General features: G+C 39.5%; 1 protein-coding gene across 1 annotated transcript in view; it reads right to left on the bottom strand.

The window, feature by feature from the left end:
* Nucleotides 1-402: 402 nt before the first annotated feature.
* Fam135b (family with sequence similarity 135 member B) overlaps nucleotides 403-24,221 on the bottom strand; it is a 285,376-nt gene continuing 261,557 nt past the window's right edge. The window contains exons 15-20 of the mRNA XM_051159566.1: nucleotides 20,918-21,009; nucleotides 17,073-17,170; nucleotides 15,542-15,693; nucleotides 8,068-8,178; nucleotides 7,309-7,422; nucleotides 403-693 (exon numbers count right to left, since the gene is read on the bottom strand). Coding sequence (XP_051015523.1) covers nucleotides 488-693; nucleotides 7,309-7,422; nucleotides 8,068-8,178; nucleotides 15,542-15,693; nucleotides 17,073-17,170; nucleotides 20,918-21,009 — 773 coding nt within the window. The 3' untranslated portion in view covers nucleotides 403-487. The remainder of the gene's footprint in view (nucleotides 694-7,308; nucleotides 7,423-8,067; nucleotides 8,179-15,541; nucleotides 15,694-17,072; nucleotides 17,171-20,917; nucleotides 21,010-24,221) is intronic.

Genomic DNA, 24,221 nt, shown 5'->3' with positions numbered 1-24,221 from the left:
ATGTCTTAAAGGGTTCTATTTACAGGAAGATGCCCCACTTCCACACAGAAGTAAACCTGAGTTCTGAAATGTTTGTGTGCACTTAATTGAATCAACACATGATAAAGCTATGACCTAGTGACAGATTGGGAAAGTCTAGTTAAGTTGGATCAATTCCCATGAGCCAGAGTAATTATACAGCTGGGCTGACTAGTGGCAAGTATTCTGTTTCTTATTTTCTCTAGAAACACCCTGAATGAGACTCTAGGAAGCTAGACAAATTCAAGAAAGCATTGGTGTTGTTTACACTGTTTGTTCAGCTTCCCCAATGTCTCAAATACAAGCATGTCTAGTGTCCACTCCCACCCCAGCTTCATCCCTCCACACCCTCCACTCTCCTTCTACTCCACTCTGGAATTCCAAGGCATGGGAAAGCATGATTTTTGCTAAGAACTCAATTGATCATAAACATTTCTGGCCAGTCACCCAGGCTGCTCCCTGGAGGCTACTACTTGAAATAGTTGAGTCCTGCCACCAAGAAAAACTTCTCAAGGAAGAGTTCCGAGTCAAGCACGGCTATATGGGCTGCACGGCCAATAAGGGTGTTGGCAGTGTTGGGCAGGGCATGGAACACATTATGCCTGATCAAAGTGCAGTCCTTGGCTTCTACCAGAGGGCCCAGTAAGTTGTTGATCATTTCTGCATACACTGGCCCTGGAAAGAGAGACAAAACAAAGGAAGTGAGAGTAGAATTCAGCAGTATCGTCTAGAGACCAATTCTGCATGTGTGTTGGCAGAGCACATAACAGACTGAGTTCTAACCTCATGCTAGTGGTTGCAAATATGCAAATAAATGAGGAATGGAATCCAAGTTCTCTTTAGAGATTGCAATTGGTAGGGTTAGCATGCACCACACCCACCACACCCACAACCATCATCATTATTGTTTTGGATGACATAGTGACCTAATATCATCATCACCACCATCATCATCATTATTGTTTTGGATGGCATGGTGGCCTGATGTCAGAAGCTATAGCACAAGGAAGAGGAATTCCTAGAGGAATGTTGTCTCCCAGCAAGGAACTAAGAGGAAGAAAACTCAAGAAAAGTTCATCAGAGATTCACTTTCTGTTTCAGAAGGCCATGGATTCTGGATCCATATGTATTTAAGTCATGAAAGCAGACATTTCTTAATATCACCAATTGTTCAAGCCAAGCAACATTTCACTGCCTCCAGGTCCGACGAAAATGAGCGTCGCAATGCAGGATTGTTGCTATTCGGTTGCTTTATTTTTAAAATTAAAAGTCTTAGTTGACAATGTTCCTATCTAAAAAAAAAAAAAAAAAAGTGATGCAATCACAGATTTGTTTTACATAGTAGGGACATAGAGGTATGCTGTAACAGAAATTGTTGAGTGATAAGCAATTCACATCTTCTCCATCTGCTTTCTTCCTGTACCATCTTCATGACAAACTTTATGCCATGCAGAATTTATTCTCAACCTATGTGCCATGACTCCTTTGAGGGGCAGCAGTAGTCGAACGACCCTTTCACAAGGGTCTTCCAAAACTGCTTGCAAATCCAATATTTATATTACAGTCATTATGGTAACAAAGTTACAATGAAAATAATTTTATGGTTGGAGTCACCACAACGTGAGGAATTGTATTGAGGGTGCAGCATTCGGAAGGCTGAGAACCACTGCTATCCAGGGACATCTGTTGGGATGATCTGGAGGGCCCAAGTGGCTTCTTGACTCCTTCGGGAAGACAGTAACCACAAGCTATGACATAAGCCCCTGGGTGCCCAATCCAAGTAAGAGTTGTGTCATAAAGCCAGTATGGTACTTTCAGTTTTCACAGAGAGGTGACGCTACAGAATACTCCAGATTCCCATCCCCAATCCAGGCATTGCTCCATTCCACATGGTCATTCCTAATAGCTTTCTCTTCCTCTCAACTCATCAGTAGCATGCACCATTGGGGCTGTTTCCCTAAGTGCAGAGGATGCTTCACTGAACTATATGCTACCAATTTTATTCTTTTATTCTCCTTTTTCACGGTCTTGATAGTTTTGACACTGAGGAAGCTAAGATGCAAACTGAAATAGTCTTGGGTTTCTTTGTGGAAATATCTGTCCTGATCTTACCAAATTGTCCAAAACAAATGGCTTGTGGTTAGAATATACAGAATTCTGCTTTCAAAGAGCCTATATTATTGATTTAGGATAGTAGCCAATAGAATAGGTAAAAATATTCTGGAAAATTGTCATGTCAGAAAACCATGTGCATAAAATGCTCCTTTTAGAGAGAAAATTGAAGTCAATCAAAAGTCAGTATAAAAGAGCTAGTTGCTGGGGAATGGGTGTGAAAGGATGCCTCTAGATGTGGCATGACTCTTGCATTGATGACGTCTCGACAGCTGTTGCTACCTGCACAATACAAAGTTAGGTAAAAAATTCAGAGAGAAAAGAAGGAGCTCCTGAGGTCCCATCCCTATGAGGAGCTGTTGGCACCTGATGGCACTTGAATGGAGGCTAACTTTTCTTTAGAAATGTAGCCACTGGTATGTTGGCTATCACACTCCCATCTGTATAATGAATAGCAGTAATTTAACTCAGTGGGTTATTAAAAAAAGGAAGTGAAGTCAGATGAGAGGTGGGTTAGGGAGTGATTGGGGGAGGGAGTTGGGGGGAAGGGAATGAGGTAAATATGACCAAGGCACATTGAATGGCATTTGTGAGGAATAAAAAGGAAAAATTTTTTAAAGGAATGGTTGATAGGTTAATTGGTAAGCTGTGCTTGCTGGTTGGATCAGAAGAGTCCCCGCCTCTTTTACAGGATGTCTATTATAACAAGGATAACACCTGCATGTTGTAACATAGTGGAAACAGAAGCAGAGTATTGTTCAATCAATTTTAAAATGTGTTTATACTATATATGCAATAGGAACTATTAGGTGACTCATAAAAAAGGCAAATTCACTCAAAATGTAGTGATTCCTCAAACTATCATTTTCTGCTGAGACATACTGTCACCTTTAGCCCAGAAACAGTTATCCTTAATTATTTTTAAGTATACATAGCTCATCCTTAAATACTATTATCAGATAAAGTACTGCTTTCATGTTGCCTAACTTTCAGAGTAGGAACAAATTGTCTTTGTGACAATTTGGTGGCTAAATAAAGAAGTGGCAAAGAGACAGTGGAGGTCAGATTCGTCTCAGAATTTTTAGAAAGTAGGACTATTAGCAATTAGTTAATGAAAACAAAAGTTACAAAGTAAACAAACTCTTCTTACATAGTCATATAAATGTATGAATTAGGGCATGTTTCTTTGGTAATTCATTTCAAAGTACAATAGAAACAACAGAAAAAGAGGAGGCTACTTCCCACCACCCCATGACTGGAACAATTTAAATTATAGATGGATATTCTTTAAAGAAGACCACCAAGTAAACATCTCCAAGATGACACAGTGCTATAAAAAAGGCATCGTCTTAGCAGCGATGTTGGGCTACTGTTTAACAATGTGTCAGAAGCTCTGCAGCAGGAGTCATTCCCGTTTTAGAGGCAAATGTCATCTTCAGACCCTGCTGAAGATGTGTTTTCCTCTGTAAAACTAAAACCAGAATTACATCTCCCTCAATGAAAGGAAAGATGCAAAGAGCATGGCACTGTCTCTGACAAGGAAGAACACAGTGCACAGCACTGCTGTTCTAATGCAGGGCAGGCATAAGTTACCAGCCCATGCTTTAGGTTCACAAGACATACAGGTGTGTCACCAACACATGGCTCCAATCTGTCACCGAAGCTCACAACGTAAGCAAATGTGTGTGGCTGTGGGTTATATTTAGCATGTGGGGCATAAGTTTCAGGGACCTTGTTCTTAAAAATCTACAAAACTCAAATGTTACCAAGTCTGCTTTAAGTCAAGGAGATAAGACACTAAACAAAGTTAGTGAGTGACCACAGAAGGAAAACGCCTTGGCCGTCTGCTAGCAGTGGCACATTCTGATCAAATCTGAACTTAAAACCAAGTCACTGGTTCTTTTACACTGGTCTTAGAGTACACCAGTGTGCCCTTGGCAAATAAGAAGGCAAGTTTGTGTTGAAAAATTATTAGTACATATCTTTGACTACTTCTGAACACAGAGAAAAACTCATTTAAATATCTTGACATCTGTAGAGAAAGAAAAGGCATTTGGTCATTTTCCAGCTATATTATCTATAAGCATAATGGAAGTAAAAAAATTGGCTTAATTTTCAACCTGACTGTTGGGAAAGTAGAAAACGAGTTAATTCCATTCAAAAGTGCTGACTAGTGGTTTGAATGTTAGCTATTGTACCATTATTAAATACATTATTTTGAACAGATGAGGAATCTGATTCTGTTCATAAATAAGAGGCAAAACTGGCTTGACCATGATCATTTTTTTGTATGTGGTTTAAAAAGCAGATCTTTGAATTTATATCTCGGTAACATAATTGAGACAAGCCCTGAGGCATTCTGGTACAATAGGATAGCTGGAATAATTATTTTAAAAGGCATTTTTGGCTTAGATTAATCACTAGTTTTGCTTCAGGAGTATCACAAAAACACACAAAGGCTTCCACCACAATGAGTTTTTATAATGTGTCTAATCAAGAAAAACCACATACATTCCATAAATTGTAAATTATTATTCAAGTGTTAATAAATTCATAAACAGAAAGTTCAAAATGCCGTGTGTATATATGACAATTTAAACATAGGGAATTGACTATAACATCATGCCAAATAAATTATGATTAAACTCTGTAGTTTGGTGTGTGTGTGTGTGTGTATGTGTGTGTGTGTGTGTGTGTGTGTGTGTGTGTGTACATTGCTGAGGATGTGTGTGCATGGGTGAGTGGAGCTGATAGTCACCTACCTTCATGTGTCTTACTCTATTGTGCTCCACTTTACTTTTGTAGTCAGGGTCTCTCACCAAGCTTGGACCTCACCAGTTGGCTTGGCTGGATGACCAGTGAACCCCAGGACCATTCTCCTCTCTGTTCCGTAACTACAGACATACACAGTCATGCCCAGCCTCTTAATTCTTAGGATCCAAACTTAGGACCTCAAACATTTTACCCACCAAGGTATCATGAAAGCCCTGGAAATCTACCACTTAAAAATTAACAGATAGTTAACAAAAGAGAATAGAAGAAAAGGATGAAGAGGAAAGAGAGAGTCAAGGAAGAATTATTAAGATTAGATAAAACAGTTTGGCTTCTCTAAATACTCTATGAATTGGTACTTTTCTATTTTATTTTTCAGGTGGTGTGTGTGTGTGTGTGTGTGTGTGTGTGTGTGTGTGTGTGTGTTTATGACATGTGTGTTTGGGTACCTTTTGGGGGCAGAAGTGCAGGAGAGGGCACTGGATTTCCTAAAGCTAGAATTACAGGTATCAATGAACTACCTGATGCGGGTCCTGGGGTTGAACTCAGGTCCTCTGCAAGAGCAGCACATGTTCTTGGTCATTGGGCTATCTATGCAATTCTTTTTGGAAAGGGCTTATTTTTTTTAATAATTTTCTATCTTAAAGACTAATTTTCTGGCCATAAGTGGTGGCAAAGACAGGAGGATCTCTGTGAATTCAAGCCCAGCCTGGTCCATGAAATGGAATCAGGCCATCCCCCAGTGAGACTCGTCTTAAAAAACAAACAAGCTGGAGAGATGACTCAGAGGTTTCAGAGCACCGTCTGCTCTTCCAAAGGTCCCAAGTTCAATTCCCAGCAACCACATGGTGGCTTACAACCACCTGTAATGAGATCTGGTGCCTTCTTGTGGTGGGCAGGCACACATGTGGGCAGAATACTGTATAAATAATAAATAAATCTTTTTTAAAAAACAAACAAGCAAACAAACATTTAAAGAAGAAACTCTCCGTGACATACCTAGGCTAATTTCCAGAACACATTCTAGAATGTAAAATTCACAGTCTTATTTCCTGTATTAAATTAATAGGTCTTTTTTTTTTTTTCATAAAAGTTCCTGTTAGTTTTTCCCTGGTTTCAATAGGAATTTTGAATGGTTACATGAATATCTGGGGGAGTGGGGAGGCCAACAGAATTGACACTGGAAGCTGTTGAAGAGAGGGAACAGGACTGGAGCCCCCCATAGATGTCCTCTGAAAGACTCTGCCCAGCAGGGGACTGAAGCAGAAGCTGAGACTCACAGTCAAACTTTGGGCAGGGGACAGGGAGTCTTATGGAAGAATCGGGGATAGAACCTGGAGGGGACAGGAGCTCCACAAAGACCAACAGAGCCAATAAAACTGGGCTCATGGTGTGGAGGCGGGGTTGTAGACACTGATGCACCAAACAAGCACCACGCATCAAGAGGACCCAGGCCTCCTGCTCGGATATAGCAGATAGACAGCTCAGTCTTCGTAGGGGTCTCCTACTAAAGGGAGCAGGGGCTGTCCTTGTAATGGACTCTATTGCCTGCTCTTTGATCACTTCCATCTGGTAGAGTGCCTTACTAGGCCCAAGAGGAAGAGGATGCAGGCAGTCCTAATGAGACTTGGTAGGCTGGGGTAAGTTGGTAGGGGGAAAAAGACTCCCCCTCTCTGAGGACTAGAGGAGGGGTATGGGGGAGGAGGGAGGGAGGGTGGGACCAGGATGAGAATAGGTAGGAGGCTACAATTGGGATGTACAGTGAATAAATTTTTAAAAATAAGTTTAAATAAACAACAGAATATAAGAAAAAAAAACAATTGCTTTTGAAACTGTAGCACAATATATGATAGAAACTAATCAACCAAAGGAACCAAGGAATGCTAGCTCATCTTTTGGCCCTGGTTGCCTAGGAAACTTGACACCCTAGTCAGTTGACTTCTCCATAGAACTCCCAGTGGTTCCACATCTTGCCTCATTACCTATGTCACTTGAATGCATTCCACGTTAGTTTCTTTCTTTATCCGTTGTACTTCACTCTCAGCGCTCTTGCTTCTGTGGTGCTCTAACTGGACAATAAGGCTTACAGAGCACAGTCCATCTGCCAAGTGTGTATCCACCCTTCCATTTTTCATGGACAACACACAAACAGAGCTTACCATTTCCAGGCATCTGACAAGCAAGCGGCTGTTCACACCACATGAAGAAAATATCTGCACTATTAATAGGAATGTGCGTATACACCCAGACAGTGTGAATATCCCACCATCCCATTCTAGAATCAGTGCAGGCATGTGCTACCCCGAGCCTGAGCCCCGATGGTGCTGATAAATATACTCAGGATTTCATGATTTTACTTTCACTTTGAAAATTAGAAAGTCTCTTTAAAAAGGAAATATAGTTTACCTGTGTGTCTGTCTTTGAGGGCGGTTTTACACATTTCAATCCTGGCTGAATGGAATGGCACATAGCGGTCTTGGGGAGAAGCAACCAGAACAACATTTTTAAAATACTGCAACCCTGTAACAAGAAGGAAGGTGAGCACTTTCTACCTGGGTCCTTTACACTGACCCACCTTCTGCGTTATATACATTTTGAAGTCTTCCACAGAGAGTGGCAGTGGAGAGACACCAGACACTGCTGTACCCCGTGCAAAGGGAGCAGGGGCTGTCCTTGTAATGGACTCTATTGCCTGCTCTTTGATCACTTCCATCTGGTAGAGTGCCTTACCAGGCCCAAGAGGAAGAGGATGCAGGCAGTCCTAATGAGACTTGGTAGGCTGGGGTAAGTTGGTAGGGGGAAAAAGACTCCCCCTCTCTGAGGACTAGAGGAGGGGTATGGGGGAGGAGGGAGGGAGGGTGGGACCAGGATGAGAATAGGTAGGAGCAAAGGTACTGCACGAGCCCCGTGCACTGCCAAGATAGCACACTTCATGACTGACAGGAAGTAGGAGGCACAGCTTCTGGGCACTGCATTGACCTTACACACCCTTTGACTCCTGTGTAACACAGGAGATAGGCCAAGGCAAGCTGACATGTTGGCCCCTCAGCAGATTGAAGAGACAATGCTGGACAGACTTATTATACCTCACAGGAGCAAATGAACACAGCATCAAAGCTACTCTGCCTTAAAGTCCCAACCTCAGGTACTGAGCAAGTCACACACCTGTTTTTTGGCTAAGTTGGTAAAGGAAACATTTGCGCAGGTCAGCGTTATCCCTGAAGGTCAGCTGCAAAAGGGAGCCAGATTTCTTCAGTTTCTGCATGAGCCACAACCCTAGGAAGAAAAAAGGGAAACAGACATTTTTAAAAAGAAAGCAAAACAAAGCCAAAGACAATATTTTCATTTTGCTTAAAATAAAGAGAATAATGGACATTTAATCAGATAATTAAAATGAAATTTGTATTTATTTTTATTTTGGGGTGTGTGATATTTGAGTGTGCATAGAGAAGAGTACCAGGTGTCTGGTCTCTCACACTCAGCTCTCATTGACTACGGAGGCTGACAGGAGCAAGTCCCCGAAACCTTCCCATGTCCAGATCCTCTCCCCCCACAGCATTGGGGTTAGAGATGTGCGTGGACACACACAGATTTTTTTTTTTTACGAGAGTTCTGGAGACTTGAACCCAAGTCCTCACACTTGTGCCTCCAGTATTCTTATCTACAGATTCATGTCCCCAAGATTTACATTCTTCCTGTTGGTAGCACTTTTATAGTGTCCTACAAAATGTACAGCAACAGGCCTCTTAGTCCATGTAACTGGGCATATTCTCTGAGCTCCATTTGTCCCCCTTCAGGAAAGGAAGCCAAAAGAAGGAGTTCCAAATAAAAATCCTCGGATTGGAAAACTAGAATACATATTTCTTAAAGAGCCTATGCAGTGCTTAAGCAGATGCTTACAAGAGTATCCTATGTATCAACAACCAAGGAATGAATATCATTAAAACATGAAGACAACGTGATAATCATGGTGTGTGTGTGTGTGTGTGTGTGTGTGTGTGTGTGTGTGTAGGGAGAGAGAAGTATATGCATATATCCCAATGGTTGACATGTAAATGTCCACATATATAGAAAAAAGTAATATGAACTACATGGGATTACTTTAGGTATTTTACATTGGATGAGTTGGGGCTTTATTTTTTTGGAACTCTAGTGCCCCATATTTGACCATGTCCTCTGGATGGGGAGGCCTGGTGACACTCAGAGGAAGGATAACAGGCTACCAAGAAGAGACTTGATATCCTATGAGCATATACAGGGGGAGGAAGACCCCCCTCAGGAACAGTCATAGGGGAGGGGAATAAGGGGAAAATGGGAGGGAGGGAGGAATGGGAGGATACAAGGAATGGGATAACAAATGAGATGTAATAAGAATAAAACAATAAAATATATTTTAAAAATATAAAAAATTAAAAAAAAACTCTTTATATTTCAAGTTTATACTTATGAGGGTGAGTGGTTAAATTAGTTTATCTTTATTCAAAGACAGTTTGGGTTGGTGCCAAAGAAAAGATGTTACATTTGTCGTGTATAAAATTACCAAATAAGCACAAGCACAGGGGTCATCCTTAAGATATTGAGAGAATAATCCTGAATCTGAATCACATCTTAAAGAAAGTTACAGAGTGAGTGGAAAATATGAAGAAGACCGAAAAATTTGCAGGGAGAGCGAGCGAGATCTTTAGAGGTGACTGCCAGCACCACAGTAATGGATCTAGCTAATCAGTAAATACATAGTCCTATTTCACCTTTTGAGAAGTCTTTGTTCAGTTCTAAAACCTGTCTTTCTTTCTAAATTGGGTTCTTTGTTTTCTTGGTGTTTAGTGAGTTTAGGTCTTTGTATGTTCTAGACACTAATCCTCTGTCAGATGTATTTTTCTGGTAGAATGTTTGGGGTTACTTATGTATAGTATCATCTATGAATAGCAATACTTGGACTTCTTCCTTTCCTATTTGCATCCCCTTCATCTCCTTTAGTTGTGTTACTGCTCTAGCTAGAACTTCTAGTACTATACTGAAGAGATATGGATAGAGTGGGCAGCCTTGTCTTGTTCCTGATTTTAGTGAAATTGCTCTAAGTTTCTATTTAATTTGATATTGGTTGTAGGCTTGCTGTATATTGTCTTTATTGTGTTTAGGTGTGCACCTTGTATCCCTGATTTCTCCAAGACTTTCATCATGAATGAGGTAATGAATTATTTCAAAGGCTTTTTCAGCATCTAATGAGATAATCATGTGGGTTATTTCTTTCAGTTTTTTTTTTAATATGGTGGATTAAATTGATGACTTTTTGTATATTGAACTTCCCTTACATCCCTGGGTTGAAGCCTACTTGATTATGGTGCATGATGTTTTCGATGTTGTCAGAGTTCAGTTTGTGAGTAATTTATTGAATAGTTTTGCATCAATGTTCATAAGGGAAATTGGTCTGAAATTCTCTTTCTTTGTTGGGTCTTTGTGTAGTTTATGTATCAGAGTAACTGTGGCCTCACAGAATGAGTTTGGCAATGCTCCTTATGTTTTTATTTTGTGGAGTAATTTGAGTGGTATCTGTATTAACTCCTCTTGAAAGTCTGATAGAATTCTGTGCAGAAACTATCTGGCCTTAGGCGTTGTTGTTGTTGTTGCCGATGTTGTTGAGATGTTTAATAACTGCTTCTATGTTCTTAAAAGTTATAGAACTTTTTAACTTGTTTACCTGCTCTAGATTTAATTTTGGCAAGTGGAATACATCAAGAAAATTGTCCATTTCATTTAGATTTTAAAATAAGACCTAATGATTCTTTTAATTTTCTCAATATCTGTTGTAATGTCCCCTTTTTCTTTTATGATTTCCTTAATTTGGATATTGTCTCTCTGCCTTTTAGTTAGTTTGGCTAAGGGTTTGTCTATCTTATGGATTTTTCTCAAAGAAGCAGCTCTTAGTTTCCTTGACTCTTTCTTTTGTTCTCTTTGTTTCTAATGTATTGAGTTTAGCCCTGAGCTTGATTATTTACTCCTCTCTGTTCTTCTTTGGTGTGTTTGTTTCTTTTGTTCTAGAGCTTTCAGAGGTGCTGTTAAAGTGCTAGTATGAGACCCCTCCAGTTTCTTAATGAAAGCACTTAATGCTATGAACTTTCCTTTTATCACTGCTTTTATTTTGTGTCCCATAAGCTTGGGTATGTTGTGCATCCATTTTAATTTAATTTGGCTGAGAAGCACTTAAAGAAATGCTCACCTGGGCAGTGGAGGCCCACACCTTTAATCCCAGCACTTGGGAGGCAGAGGCAAGCAGACTGCTGTGAGTTTGAGGCCAACCTGGCCTACAAAGTGAGTCTAGGACAGCCAAGGCTACACATAGAGAAACCCTTTCTTGAAAAACCAAAAGAAAAAAGGAAAAAAGAAAAAAATGCTCAATGTCCTTAGTCATCATGGAAATACAAATCAAAATGACACTAAGATTCCATCTTAAACTCCCTAAGAATAGCTGAGATTAAAAAAAAAAAAAAGTGACAGCACACGCTGGCCAGGATGTGGAGCAAGAGGAACATTCCTCTATTGTTGGTGGGAGTGCAAACTTGTACAGCCACTTTGGAAACCAGTCTGGTGCTTTCTCAGAAAATTTAGAATAGCTCTCCCTCAAGACCCAGTTATACCACTCCTGGGCATATACCCAAAAGATGCTCCACCATACAACAAGGACACTTGCTCACCTATGTTCACAGCAGCTTTATTTGTGATAGCTAGAAGCTGGAAACAACCTACATGTCCCTCGACTAAAGAATGGATAAAGAAACTGTGGTACATTTACCCAATGGAATACTATTCAGCTACTAAAAACAAGGAAATCTTGAAGTTTGTAGGCAAATAGATGGAATGAGAAAGGATCATTCTGAGTGAAGTAACTCAGATCAAGAAAAACACACATGGTATGTACCTACTTATAAGCTGATTTTTAGCCATATAGTACATGATTAACATACTACAATTCACAGACCTGAAGAAGATAAGTAACAAGGAAGGGCCAAAGGAAGATGTTTGATTGAATCTTACACAGAGGGGCAATAGAATAGACATTGGAAGTAGATGAAGAGAGGTAACTAGTTAGGAGAGGTTGGAGGGAGGAGAAGGAGGGTGGAGATCATGTATGGGAGAGCAGGGGTGGAAGGTTAGAGGGCTGGATGAGAGAAGAGAAACCAGTGGGTAGGAGCATCTCTGGGAGAAGATGGAGACCTGCAACATGGTAGGCTCCTGGGAGGATATGGGGATGACTCTATCTGAGACTCCTAGCAGTTGGTAACATGGAGACTAAAATGGCCACCTCCTAGCCAGGCAGGACTTCCAGTGGAGGGCGGGAGACAACAATCTATGCACAAAAAAAAATTCAACAAAAATTTTACCCTGCCTACAAGTGGTGCAGGGATAAAGATGGAGCAGAGGTAAAGGGAATAGGCAGCCAATGCCTGGCCCAACTTGAGACAGACCCCATAAAAGAGAGATCCAACCCTTGACACTCTTAATGATACTGTTATGCTTGCAGACAGTAGCCTAGCATAACTGTTGTCTGAGAGTCTCTACCCAGCAGTGGATCAAAACAGATGCTGAGACCCATACCCAAACCTTAGGCAGAGCTCGGGGAGTCTTGTGGAAGAGTCTTGTGGAAGGAGAGAGGGGCTGAGAAGGGACAAGAATTCCACAAGAAGACCAAGAAAGTTAAGTAACATAGGTCCAAGAGTGCTTACAGATACTGAAACACCAACCATAGAAGATGCACAGGCAGGACCTAGGTCCTTTACACATATGTAGCTGATGGAGAGCTTGGTCTTCCTGTGGGTGTCCTAGCAAGTAGAGCAGGGGCTGTCCCTGACATGGACTCTCTTGCCTGTTTTTGTATCACTTTCCCCTAGCTGGGCTGCCATGTCTGGCCTCAGGGGAAGAGCATGCACTTAGTCCTGATGGAATTTATGTGCCAGCGTGGGTTAGTATGTTGGGGCTCCCCTTTTCTGAGGAGAAGGGGAGGGGGCAAAGGGGAAGAAGGTGGAAAAGTGGAAAGAGGGAGGAGCTGCAATCCAATGTAAGGTAAATAAGTAAATAAATAAATAAGATAAACATTTGAAAACATTTTTCTTCTACTCTATAGGCCATCAGGTGGTGGATATTGAGTAGTAGGAGGTAAATATGATCAAAATGCATTGAATGCACATATAAAATTCTCAAGTAATTAATGAAAACATTACATTAAAAGATAAAAATTAACTAACACACTACTGTACATGAACAAATACCTCAGATGTGCTTCTGAACACAAAACCATTAGCGAAAACCCACTGGTACTGTCTATGTCGTCTGTAGAGCATATATTTCTAGCAACTTGCTACATCATCTAAGACCCTTCATCATCTGGCTGTCATCAGACACTGCACCCACTTTGCACTGTGGAATGCATTGGTTCTATCCCTGAGAATTTCTGTCAGTTTTCTGATTAAACCAGCCTTCCGGCTATTACGTACACCAGAGCTTCTGGCCAGAAAACCTTTCTATCATCTGCTGCCTTTGAAACCCTGCTCATATCCCAAAATACATCTAGCTTTGCTCCTCCTCCTCCTCTGCTATTCCTGACCTTCCTCCTCTTCATCCTTCTCCCTTCTCCTCCTCTTTCTCCAATCCCATTATTTTCTTCCCTCATCATCCTTTTCTGTGGTACTGGGGATAAAACCTACAGCTTTGTGGATAATAGTCAAGCACTGTGCCCTAAGATATGTCCCTGGTCTTGTCTTTTCTCTCTGTAACCCCAACTTCTCTTACATTACAGTTAAAGTTGAAAGGGCCTCACAACAGAGCACAAGCAAGCAGTATAGAATTTAATTCAATTAAATATGACCTAGAATATAGATGGGTAGTTTGCCTTGTAACTGTCCTTTTAGATCCTCAACATGCACTGACCCATTTACACCGCGCTGAACGCAGGAAGCAGGCGCACACCTGGGTGAGTCAGATCGGGTACTTCCACATCAGCAAAGTCAACTCGCCAAGAAGCGAAAGCATTTTTCTTTTCCTTTTTCATATTGCCTTAAAGAGTTAGTATTTTAATTGCAAAGAAACGAAGAATCATTGAGGAAATACATAGAAGACAGTTACAATGTATCTTAGCAACAATAAGTCCCTTGGCTGCTCCGACTAGAGATCCAGAAGACTGCAGAGATCTGGGAGATGTGAATACAGCATGCCTTCTGAGAATGTGCGCTACTTGAAGAGACCTTACAAATGACTCTCATGGGGTATACTGAGATGTCTTATTTGTGGTTACAATAATAAAATAACGTTTTTTTTCAATATAGAGAAAAAGATCTTATGCACAGTCATCACCCCACATTATTATTCTAGGGTTTAGTTGCTTCTACAAACATATAAAGAGATGCATTGTCTGAGGCAGTGGCTTTGTAAACAAGTGTGGGTAGCTGGAGTATGCTGAAAGTGTAAAGTAGACATAGAATTTCAAAGAAAATACAAATGGTAGCATTTTAGCTCAGTAATTTTATAGTGTTTGTATTTTAAAATGATAATGTTTTGGCATATCTTGGTTTTAAACTAAATATGTTAAAATTTATTTTAGCAATCTGTTTTTTAATACTTATTATTTGTTTATTGTAGGGTGTGTATGCATATGCACATGTGCCATGCCTTCCAAAAACAGCTTTGGGGAGTTAGTTCTCTCATTCTACCATTGAGTCCCAAAGATTGCACTCAGGCTGACAAGCCTAAAAGCATTTTTTTTTTTCAAAAGTTGTATCTACTGAATTCATGCAGATTTTTTTCGAGACATTATCCATTGACAACATTGTATACCAATTTCTTGTATAACATTTGCAATTTGTTAGGAACTAAAATCCGTCTGGAGAAAATATAAAGTATGAAAAACGGGACAGCCTGATCTACAAAGCAAGTACAAGACAGCCAAGGCTACACAGAGAAACCCTGTCTTGAAACAAACAAACAAACAAAAACAAAAATGTATAAAAATGGTTGTCTAGGTTACATTGAAAAACTACGGGCGTTTATATGAAAAACTTAAGAATTTTTAACTTTTGGTGTCTGTGATATTCATAGAAGAAATTAGCAATAGAGACTGACATATAAATATGAATACATACTTATATTCAATGCATGTTTACATATATAATATTATATATATTTATATAATACATGTTTACATATATAATATATATATTCATATAATGTACATGTATAGGTATATATAGATATAAATATATATACACAAATGTAAACATGCATGTAGACATATAGTCTCCATTTCCCAGAAAGTAAATGAATATTGTAGGGTAAGAGGCCTTAGTGAAATTTAACAATCAGAAAATAGACTCCACATACGAGAGCAAATATACAGTATTTGTCTTCCTGGGCCTTGAATATATGCTTAATATGCTATTTCTCAGTTCTGTCTTTATTTCTGCAAATTTCATTTTCCTTTGGGGTTGAGTAATCTCCATTGTATATATGTACCATATTTTCATATCAAATCTCCCTCCACCATCCTGCAGTTCGGAGAGTTATAACATTCCATCAGTAACATCTGTCTCCAATTCCATGTTCCTGGTGCCTCTGATTAATTTTGGAGGTAATGAAGGTGAATTCATCTTACCTGTACTAACCAGGGTGCTGTTGTTGTACAGAGTGCCCAGGTGAGGCCCAGATAACGACAGGAATGTGTGGAGTTTGTTGAGGTAATACCGGAACCGGGGCCTTGTGAGGACTGATCTGATGATAATGTTGCCAAGAGAATGGCCGATGAAGCTGTTTAGAGGCAGGAATGACACAAGTGAATGACAGCAGGGGACTGCTTGCTGCTGGTCGGGGGTGGGGGATGGGAAGGGATGGGATGCACCAAGAGCTTAGCACTTTCCTCCTTGCCAGGTACCAAGGGACGGACTACAGACTCATTTCCATCTGGTACTTGTGAACGGAAGGAAGCTCTATGCCAGTGGTGAGGTGTGGGAGAATTGCCATGTTTATCTCAGATCTACTATCTGAGCAGTCCCCCTGACCCTTGGTCCCTAGGCTTCTTCTTGGCCCATCGAAAGACAGCATGGAGTCCTTCCTAAACTCCATCCATCTAAGCAATGTGCTCTCCTGGTCATTTACAGAAGACAATTAGACTTTCTTAGGAGCCTATTATTCTCAGCTCTGACTACTGCTCTGACTCCGCGCAACACCACCACCTCCATCCCTGCCCCGCCGCTCTCTGCACCTGTACTGAGCTTCCTGCTCCCACTTAGACAGACCAGCCATTCTCCTACATGTTCTGTTCAAGCTTCTTGCTTCTTTCAGATCCATAAATTCAATATTCCATTCAGATTTCAACTAATTATTTATCAAATAAATAATTATGACAGGCGTACCACCTTGCTTCTTCTCACAATAAGTATAAAAGCAGCAGAGTAAAGATAGAGCTGTTAATTTATACAATTGGATTGCCTGGACTGGGTCCTGTCATTATAGCCAAACCTCTAAAAAGAGAATCCTTCTTTGTGTAATAAATACATCATAAAAAAATAAATAAAAATAAATAAATACATCATATGCTATCTCTGGAGACCAACAAGAATAGCTAACTGATACCCAGAGCATAGTCATATGGTGACGTGCCTATATGCTAGCTGCTTTGTTTATTCTAAGTTATCTAATACTTAGACTGACATTTTGTCATATTTTAAGGATACAATTGGCACTGGTTGAAACCCTCTAATTGGACAGGAGATTCCTTCGGGGTTCTAGTACACCCTGACATTAAAGTTAAGATGTAATAAAGTGGAGGCTCAAAGATTTGAAAAGCTTCAAAAAAGCTATACACTCAGTACATGGAAAAAACTAATCTTGTGAGAATTTCAACATGAATTCAAACTAGATATTATTATATAATTTTAAGACTCTTACTGCCGAATAGCAAATTATTAATTCTTATCACCCATATCATGAGAGATATATAGGTGATAAACCAGACTTGGTACTCACTCACTCATTTGCTCCTGCCTGAAAGCAATCAGATTCATCAAGAGCTAAAAGGTCAGTTATCACAGTGGATTACAAAGTATCTTAAGATTCATATATGGCAAACACTCAAAAACATGTCACCCATCTTCCCTCGGCATTAGCTACCTGTGGATTCCTTTTACCTAATTCGGGATATGGAGAGGTTGTACAATTGGATGTGTTGAATAATCTCATCCAACAATCGATCTGTCATGGTATCAAAATCTGCAAATGTGTCCATCTGGAAAAAAAAAAAAAAAAAAAAAAACGAGGGGAGAAGGTATGGGGAGAAGTTATGCACTCCACATAAGAAATCCGCCTCTTTCATTAAACAGCATGACACTTTCCTGGAAGGTGTGTGAGTCTCTTGTAGAGGTTACAGCTTGAGATGTACCATCAAGAAAAATGCCCACTGGGTGTGCACTAAAAAGCCTTCAGTTGGGGAAAGGCACTGGATGGTCTAAGGATACGTTCTTGGCATATGGTCCTGCTGTCACAACTTGAGCTCACTGTGTCTTGGTGGAATGACATCATAGAGGAGGAAGCAGGCCCTGCTAGGGGAGACCACTTGCACTGAAGATTTGCACCAAGCCATGCTTGACCCTTGTGATGGTTGTGGTTTGGGGGCCATTGTTTGTTTGTTTGTTTAGGTTTTTTTGTCATCTTGACACAAGCTAAAGACAGCTGGGAAGAATGACTCTCATTAGAAAAAATATTTCCACAAGATTGGCTTGTTGGTGAATCTACAGTGCATTTTTTAACTGATTATTGATGTGGGATGGACCACCCTTGAGGGGGTGGATCTTCATGCAGTAAGAAAGCAGGCTAAGCAAGCCATGCGGAGCACGCCAGTGAGCACTGTGCCTCTAAGACTTCTGCTTTGGTTCCTGCTTCTAAGTTCCACCCCTGCTTCTCTCAATGATGGACTGCAGTGTGGAAGTGGAAAAGAAATAAACCCTTTCCCTCCCAAATTACATTTTGGTTATTGTGTTTATCACAGCAATAGAAAGAAAAATGGGGAAACTCTAAAGGCACTGCCTTTAACCTAGCATATCCTTCAGGGTATTATACAAGTCAATGCATAGACATCAGCTTTGGGAAAGATATAAAGCCACCCATGTCTTCTTAAAATAAGGATTAAATCAATTTATTTAGGCTTAATCTTAAGTGTATTTAAATCCATTTATTTATACAAGAAAATTACATTTTGAACTATAATCATATATATTCAATTCAATCATAGAAATAAAATATCAGATTATGATGTTTATAACATAATATAATAAAGATTTTTAAGAAAGTTAATATAGATAGCTAATAGTCACACTGTCATTTATACACTGTGAAAATTCTATTAGTGTAAATATGTAAAGTAGTTAAATGAATTACTTGGAAATTAACTTGGAAAGCTATTATACAAGCAAAAACTTAATCCCCCCCCCCCCCCCCCCACCACCACCACCAAAATACACTGGGGAAGCATTTAACATTTAGATTGAAATCAGTTTTTTTCATTACTGTTTATATATTAATGTATCAGTGGTTCAAAAGAAATTTTTTTTTCTCCAAAGTTTTATGAGTGATGATGATACTAGATATTTTCCAAAGTCTGGTAAATTCCAGCTAAATACGACATCTACTATTTAAATGTGATTTGAAAAAAAAGTAAATAAAAGTGACTAGAAATTTCCATTTAGAATATTTGTAAAAGACCTATTAACAAAGCTCAAACCACACACCCATGTCTTACGAAGGATTACCACATGATAAGGGAGCATAAAAAAAGAGGGGAAATTCTACACATGTCTAAGTACTTGAAGACATAACAGATTGCTCTATATAACCAAATTTTTGGAATATGATTGAGAGCAACACAAGAACTTATTTAGGTTCCGTATCTACAAGCAAATTTACCCCTCAAACAGTACAGGAGCAACAACATCTTGGGATGCCTGAGCTTCCAGGCAAAACCTCTCATGAATATTCATTATGATTATGAAGAATTGAGTCCACCTGAGGAAGGAGCTGCAAAGAGATGAATGACCCTCAAGTGCATGGTCACCTGAAGCCTGCCACATGAGAGGGACACAGCAGAGTGACACTTCTGCTTGGCTTCAGGCAATATGATCTTATCTGCAGCTGTGTCCCCTGAGGCTGTGCCCAAGGTTCCGTGGTTTCCACAGCCTGAATCTGTATCTCCCTGGCCTTTAAAAATGGAGAATGCAATGTTTTCTTTAACATCTTTTAAAGCCTCTTGAAAATATTGTTAACACACCCAAGACTGGTGCTGCAATTATCATGACCTTCTAGTCTCCAAGAGCCTCTTTGCTCTTTTGAAATCACTGGTTAGCATATTTATTGTTTTACAAATTGTGTAGTAATGAAGATTACACTCACTCTGATGAAAAATGCTCTGAAAAAAAATCTCACTAAGGTACAAAATAATCCCAAGTGTTCCACAGTTGGGGTATTTTGAAAAGACCTTTGCATTCTGGGCTCTTTATAAGACTTTCAATATTTAAGCAATGAAACAACACAATAGGACTTAATTAGTACTGAGTCAAGTCTTTCCTGTTTATTGACTTGCACAGAGTCCTGGTTCAAACAAGCTTGCAGAACCCATGGGGAATCCAGGCGTCCTGTGACACATTACAGAGTATGTGGAGGGACATACAATAAGGCTGGATCCCTGGCTGCACCTCTGCTTTTTAACCACATCCCCCTAGCCTGAAGAGAAACCTTAACTGGGATAAATCCAACACAAGTTCAGGGAATGTTGCTCAGTTCTTCTTCTTCCTTCCCTGAATGCCCTGGGTCATCTCCTTAAAGACACAGACACATATCAAATACTCCCTCCTCAGGACAGAGGAGACATAGATGATCTGGAACTCTGTATGGCATCCTGTTCTTCAGGTCAGAGGGAGGATTCTCTGCAGAACCCCTGGGCTTCATGGCTTTACTGTGATGACCTGATGCTAACAGTTAGCAATGGAGCTGCACTGAAGGTGCAATGAGGAAACTCAGACACATAACTGAAAACACTGGGCCCTTGGATGATGGTTCTCCTAATTCTTCCTCCCTCACATTTTACCACCTGTTATGTGGCATAGAACAACATAGTCAGTGTCAAAATTAGGCAGAAGAATTAAGCTCTAACTGTTGAGGTATGGGCTAGGTCTTTTGGACTTTTGAACATTTGTTAATTTATGTGTGCATGGAAGCCCAAGGAAAACTTGGGAGTCTTCGTTCTTACTTTCTAGTATGTAGGCCTCAATGATTGAAAGGCGATTAGGCTTGGTAACAAATGCCTCCTCGGGATCTGATGGTTCTCTGTATAACTACCATTTTTAGTATTCATGAGAGCTCTTTTTGCTTATTAGCAATTGTATTCTTCTAAAGGATGCTTAGGACACATTTACCTACCTCTCTGGCCATCCCTAGCTCTCTCTTTTTTTTTTTAACTTTTTAATTTTTTTTTCTTTTTATTAATTTATTCTTGTTACATCTCAATGTTTATCCCATCCCTTGTATCCTCCCATTCCTCCCTCCCCCCCCCCCATTTTCCCATTATTCCCCTCCCCTATGACTGTGACTGAGGGGGATTACCTCCCCTTCTATCTCTTGCTCATGGATTTGCTAATCTCTTTTTGACTCTTAGTGCTTTCTTAGAGTCACAGCCTCGGTCTACCAGGTGATTGTAAAGCAATAATAATCTGGCTCTTCAGATGCTGGTGACAATGTCCTGGACCCAGTCTGACTACATAAGCTGACATGATCCCAATGCCCAATGAAGCCAGAAGCCTCCAGTCAACTGATACATGCTAACTCGTCTCCGTCATTTCATACTTTTTCCTCAGACTCCAAAGGAACATGGTAAGTTTTTTTCTTAAATGCAGCCCTTCATTCATCTGTCCATATATAATCTTGGTGACCTTAGGATGCTCCTTCAAATCCAATATTCTCTCAACCCAACATTTCTGCCTCATACCTGATTCTTTTCAGACATTAAGAAGTCCAGTTTTCCCCCAGGGAGCCCCAGTTCTATGAATGTCTTCACCAGCCTGAGGTCTGCACTGTTCCCTGAAAAGTAACAGATAACACCAGTCCTATAATTAATCATAAGTCACAAGAAATATCTTTCTCTCCCTTTCTCATAGTACAATTGGATATTCCTTCTATTTTTTTAAGCAGATAACTAAATTAACTGAAGTAACTCCCCATCCTCTTTTCTTGTTATCCCAGTCCATGCAAACACACAGAGGCAGGCTCTTCTAAATGGCCCATCTTCAATGGAATTATTCCTTGACCTGCCATATCAGCTATTTTTCTTCACCAGAAAACTATTTTCTCACTAGCTTTTTGGAAGGAGTGGCCTAATGACTGATATGGCACAGTGAGACAGTCCCTCTTAAATTACTTGCCTGTCCCTTATATGTAACTAGGAGGAAATAGATAGTCAAGTATGGTTCAGTTGCGCAAATAGGGGAAGAATTACCCATGGGCCAAGGAACACTGGATTAGTAAGGTTTTAAATGTCCAAGCATTCCATTCCATCAAGGGCCAAGGAATGAAAGGTTGGCAATTGTAGGAAGTTGCTAGGATGAGAAGCACAAACAGTACATGGAATACACTGTTGACCTAAAAAGTCACATGGAAAGTGAATTATATAACACATTAAGTTAGGCATACATTTCATTTAGGCTGTGGGAATTCCACTGTATCTACCTTGATGTGTGGCAAGTTCCTATCCTGGATCCTTGTAGAGTTGAAATACAACTTATTTAATATTTTGGTAGTGTGCTTTTCCATGTAAACCAAACCCATAGGTCATGGTTTCAGAGAACTTAAACACTAGTGAAACTACAACTAATTTTTTTATCATTCCCCAATGAATTTCTCCAATGATTCAAGGGAGTATAAGAGAATCACACAAAATTTGAAAGAACTAAAGGTTTGTGACCAACCTTATGTGAATATTCCCAGATGCTAGCCATCCCGTAGCCTATAGCGCATACTTAAATCTAGAGGCTCAAGGTCATATTCTTTTAGGCAAGATGCATATCTTCTCTTAGGAAGTTGAATTACACCATTCTGTCTATGTCAATAAATATATGCTCTTTGGATTCACTCATGTTATGACTTAAATTTCCCAAATGAGGCCATTCTTAGTATGGCATGAAGGAAAACTTGCAGATGTCTTACTTCTGCTCATACAATGAGCATAGAAACAGCCTTAATTGGTCCTGCACACCTCATACCATCACAATGTTACAACTTTATAATGCTTGTGAGAAATTATGTTTTCAGGGCAAAAGAACTGAACACTGATGCTAGATCAGACCTGGCATGATTCATTCCTCTCAGCAAGCAGGATGCTGACATCCTGTACCCTCCATGTTACAGCCCCAGGTGCCTCAGTTACTGTTACCCGTCAGAACAGGACAGCTCCCAGGACAGCGTTGTAGAATGTTTCTGATCCCAATTGATGCAGCAGTTCACTCTGTCCCACACAGGACTCCTATTAAGCCTGGAATTTCACAACTTTTGAAAAATGGACCACAAATGCTATCCCTGGCTTACTTAACCATTTACTCCAATTTGGGGCAGGGGGCAGCTTCAAAGGAATTATTGACCTAAATCAACCTTAAGAGAACGATGTCCCATTTCCTCTAATAGGCGTTGGATAGGTTTCTGTTTACTCTCTTGATCGATAGATGCTTATATCACTGGGAGTTGGTTATAAGTATTATTGGTCTTTTACAGAGAGGAAACTAGGTTTGACTCAGGGACATATCTCTTTTCCTTTATCTTTCTTTTGTACGTAAAGAGATAGGAGCTGAAAAGAAAGAAAGGGGGATATAGAAAAATAGAGGGAGGATAGAACAAAAGGTAGATTATTTAATCTACTCCTCATCCCAAGGCCCTAATTGTTACTCACAAATAAGGTTATTTTTTAATTCATTGGTATTGAATTTTATATATTGATGCAAGTCATGCTCATGTCAAAAACTAGTCTAATTTTATTATGGGAATATATACTCTTAAGTCTAATAGATAGATATAATCCAATAGATATATGAGGTAAAATAGTTAAATAAGGTCTTCAAAAACCCCAGAGATTTACAGAACAGGACATTTAAAGGTTTTTTTTAATTCTAAAGATTCTTTGACAACAAGACAAGTTAACATTTGGCAACACCCACCCTGCCTCAAAGAAGATAATGAGCATCAAGGAACCTCCTTATAGAGTTGGCTTCAAATGTGGCAAACCAGCCACCGGGCAAAATGTCCTCATTTCTGACACAGACATACTTCTGTCTAAAAATGAGCAAGTTTAGATGCAGGCAGAGTTGATGGAGAAACTCTGCCAAGACAGGCTAAGCAAGTCCTCAATAGTTCCTGCCTTACAAATATGTCTGTCAGATATATTGGGCCAGAAGGCTGAAGATGATGCTCCGACATTATAGAGAGTGTTAGGTGACTGTTCAGGCAGTAAACTGTGTCAGTCATTTTTTTCATTTTGGAAGCTGCTAACGTGCACTCCAGGTTCACTCAGGTATGTAAGTTTTATCCTTTCTCAAGTCTCTGATGGGTTTGAATACCAGATAGTTTAGTCTTTCAATTAAGCTTAGTAGGTTAGGAATTAAGATGTTTTCAGATAAAGATAGATGTTTTAAGTTAATAGATATGAGCTATAACATACATTAATCTCCATTCAAAAAATTTAGACATAACAGATAGGAAAGATGTTTACTTCAAGTTTGTCAAACATAAATAGCCAAATCAATATGAATGTAACATTTATATAACTCCTGATTTTCTTGTGGTTCTTCCTGCTGTATGTAGTTTATTTTACACATGTGTAATAATATAAATGTATAAGTTAAAAAGAAACATAATAAAAAATTTTAAATGAATAAATAAATAAGGAAGGAAGGAAAAAAGGAGTCCTTTATAAACAAGATTCTAACTCAAATGGAAGTAACAAAGTTCCTGAGAAATTCAAAATGAACTGTGGCATATTTCAGTTTTAGAACAGTTTAATTAGTGCTGTAATTAAACAAAACCTTTTTATATTCATACTACTTGAAAAATTCCCAAATGATATTTTGGTAGTGGAATTTTTTTTAAAGTCTGTAATGTTTATATTTAACATGAAGACTTGGTAATAAAACAACATTCTCTCTTCAAGATACTAAGAGTAAAAGAACTTTCTGAATCTAAAACATTCTAAGACAATTTCATTTAATAGGTTAGATGAAATTTATAAGAAGATATGTTTTGAGGTACTT

Source organism: Acomys russatus, chromosome 17 (genome assembly GCF_903995435.1).
Source record: "Acomys russatus chromosome 17, mAcoRus1.1, whole genome shotgun sequence".
Lineage (NCBI taxonomy): Eukaryota > Metazoa > Chordata > Mammalia > Rodentia > Muridae > Acomys > Acomys russatus.
The sequence above is the reverse complement of the archived record's forward strand: the minus strand, read 5'-3'. Positions and strand labels throughout refer to the sequence as shown.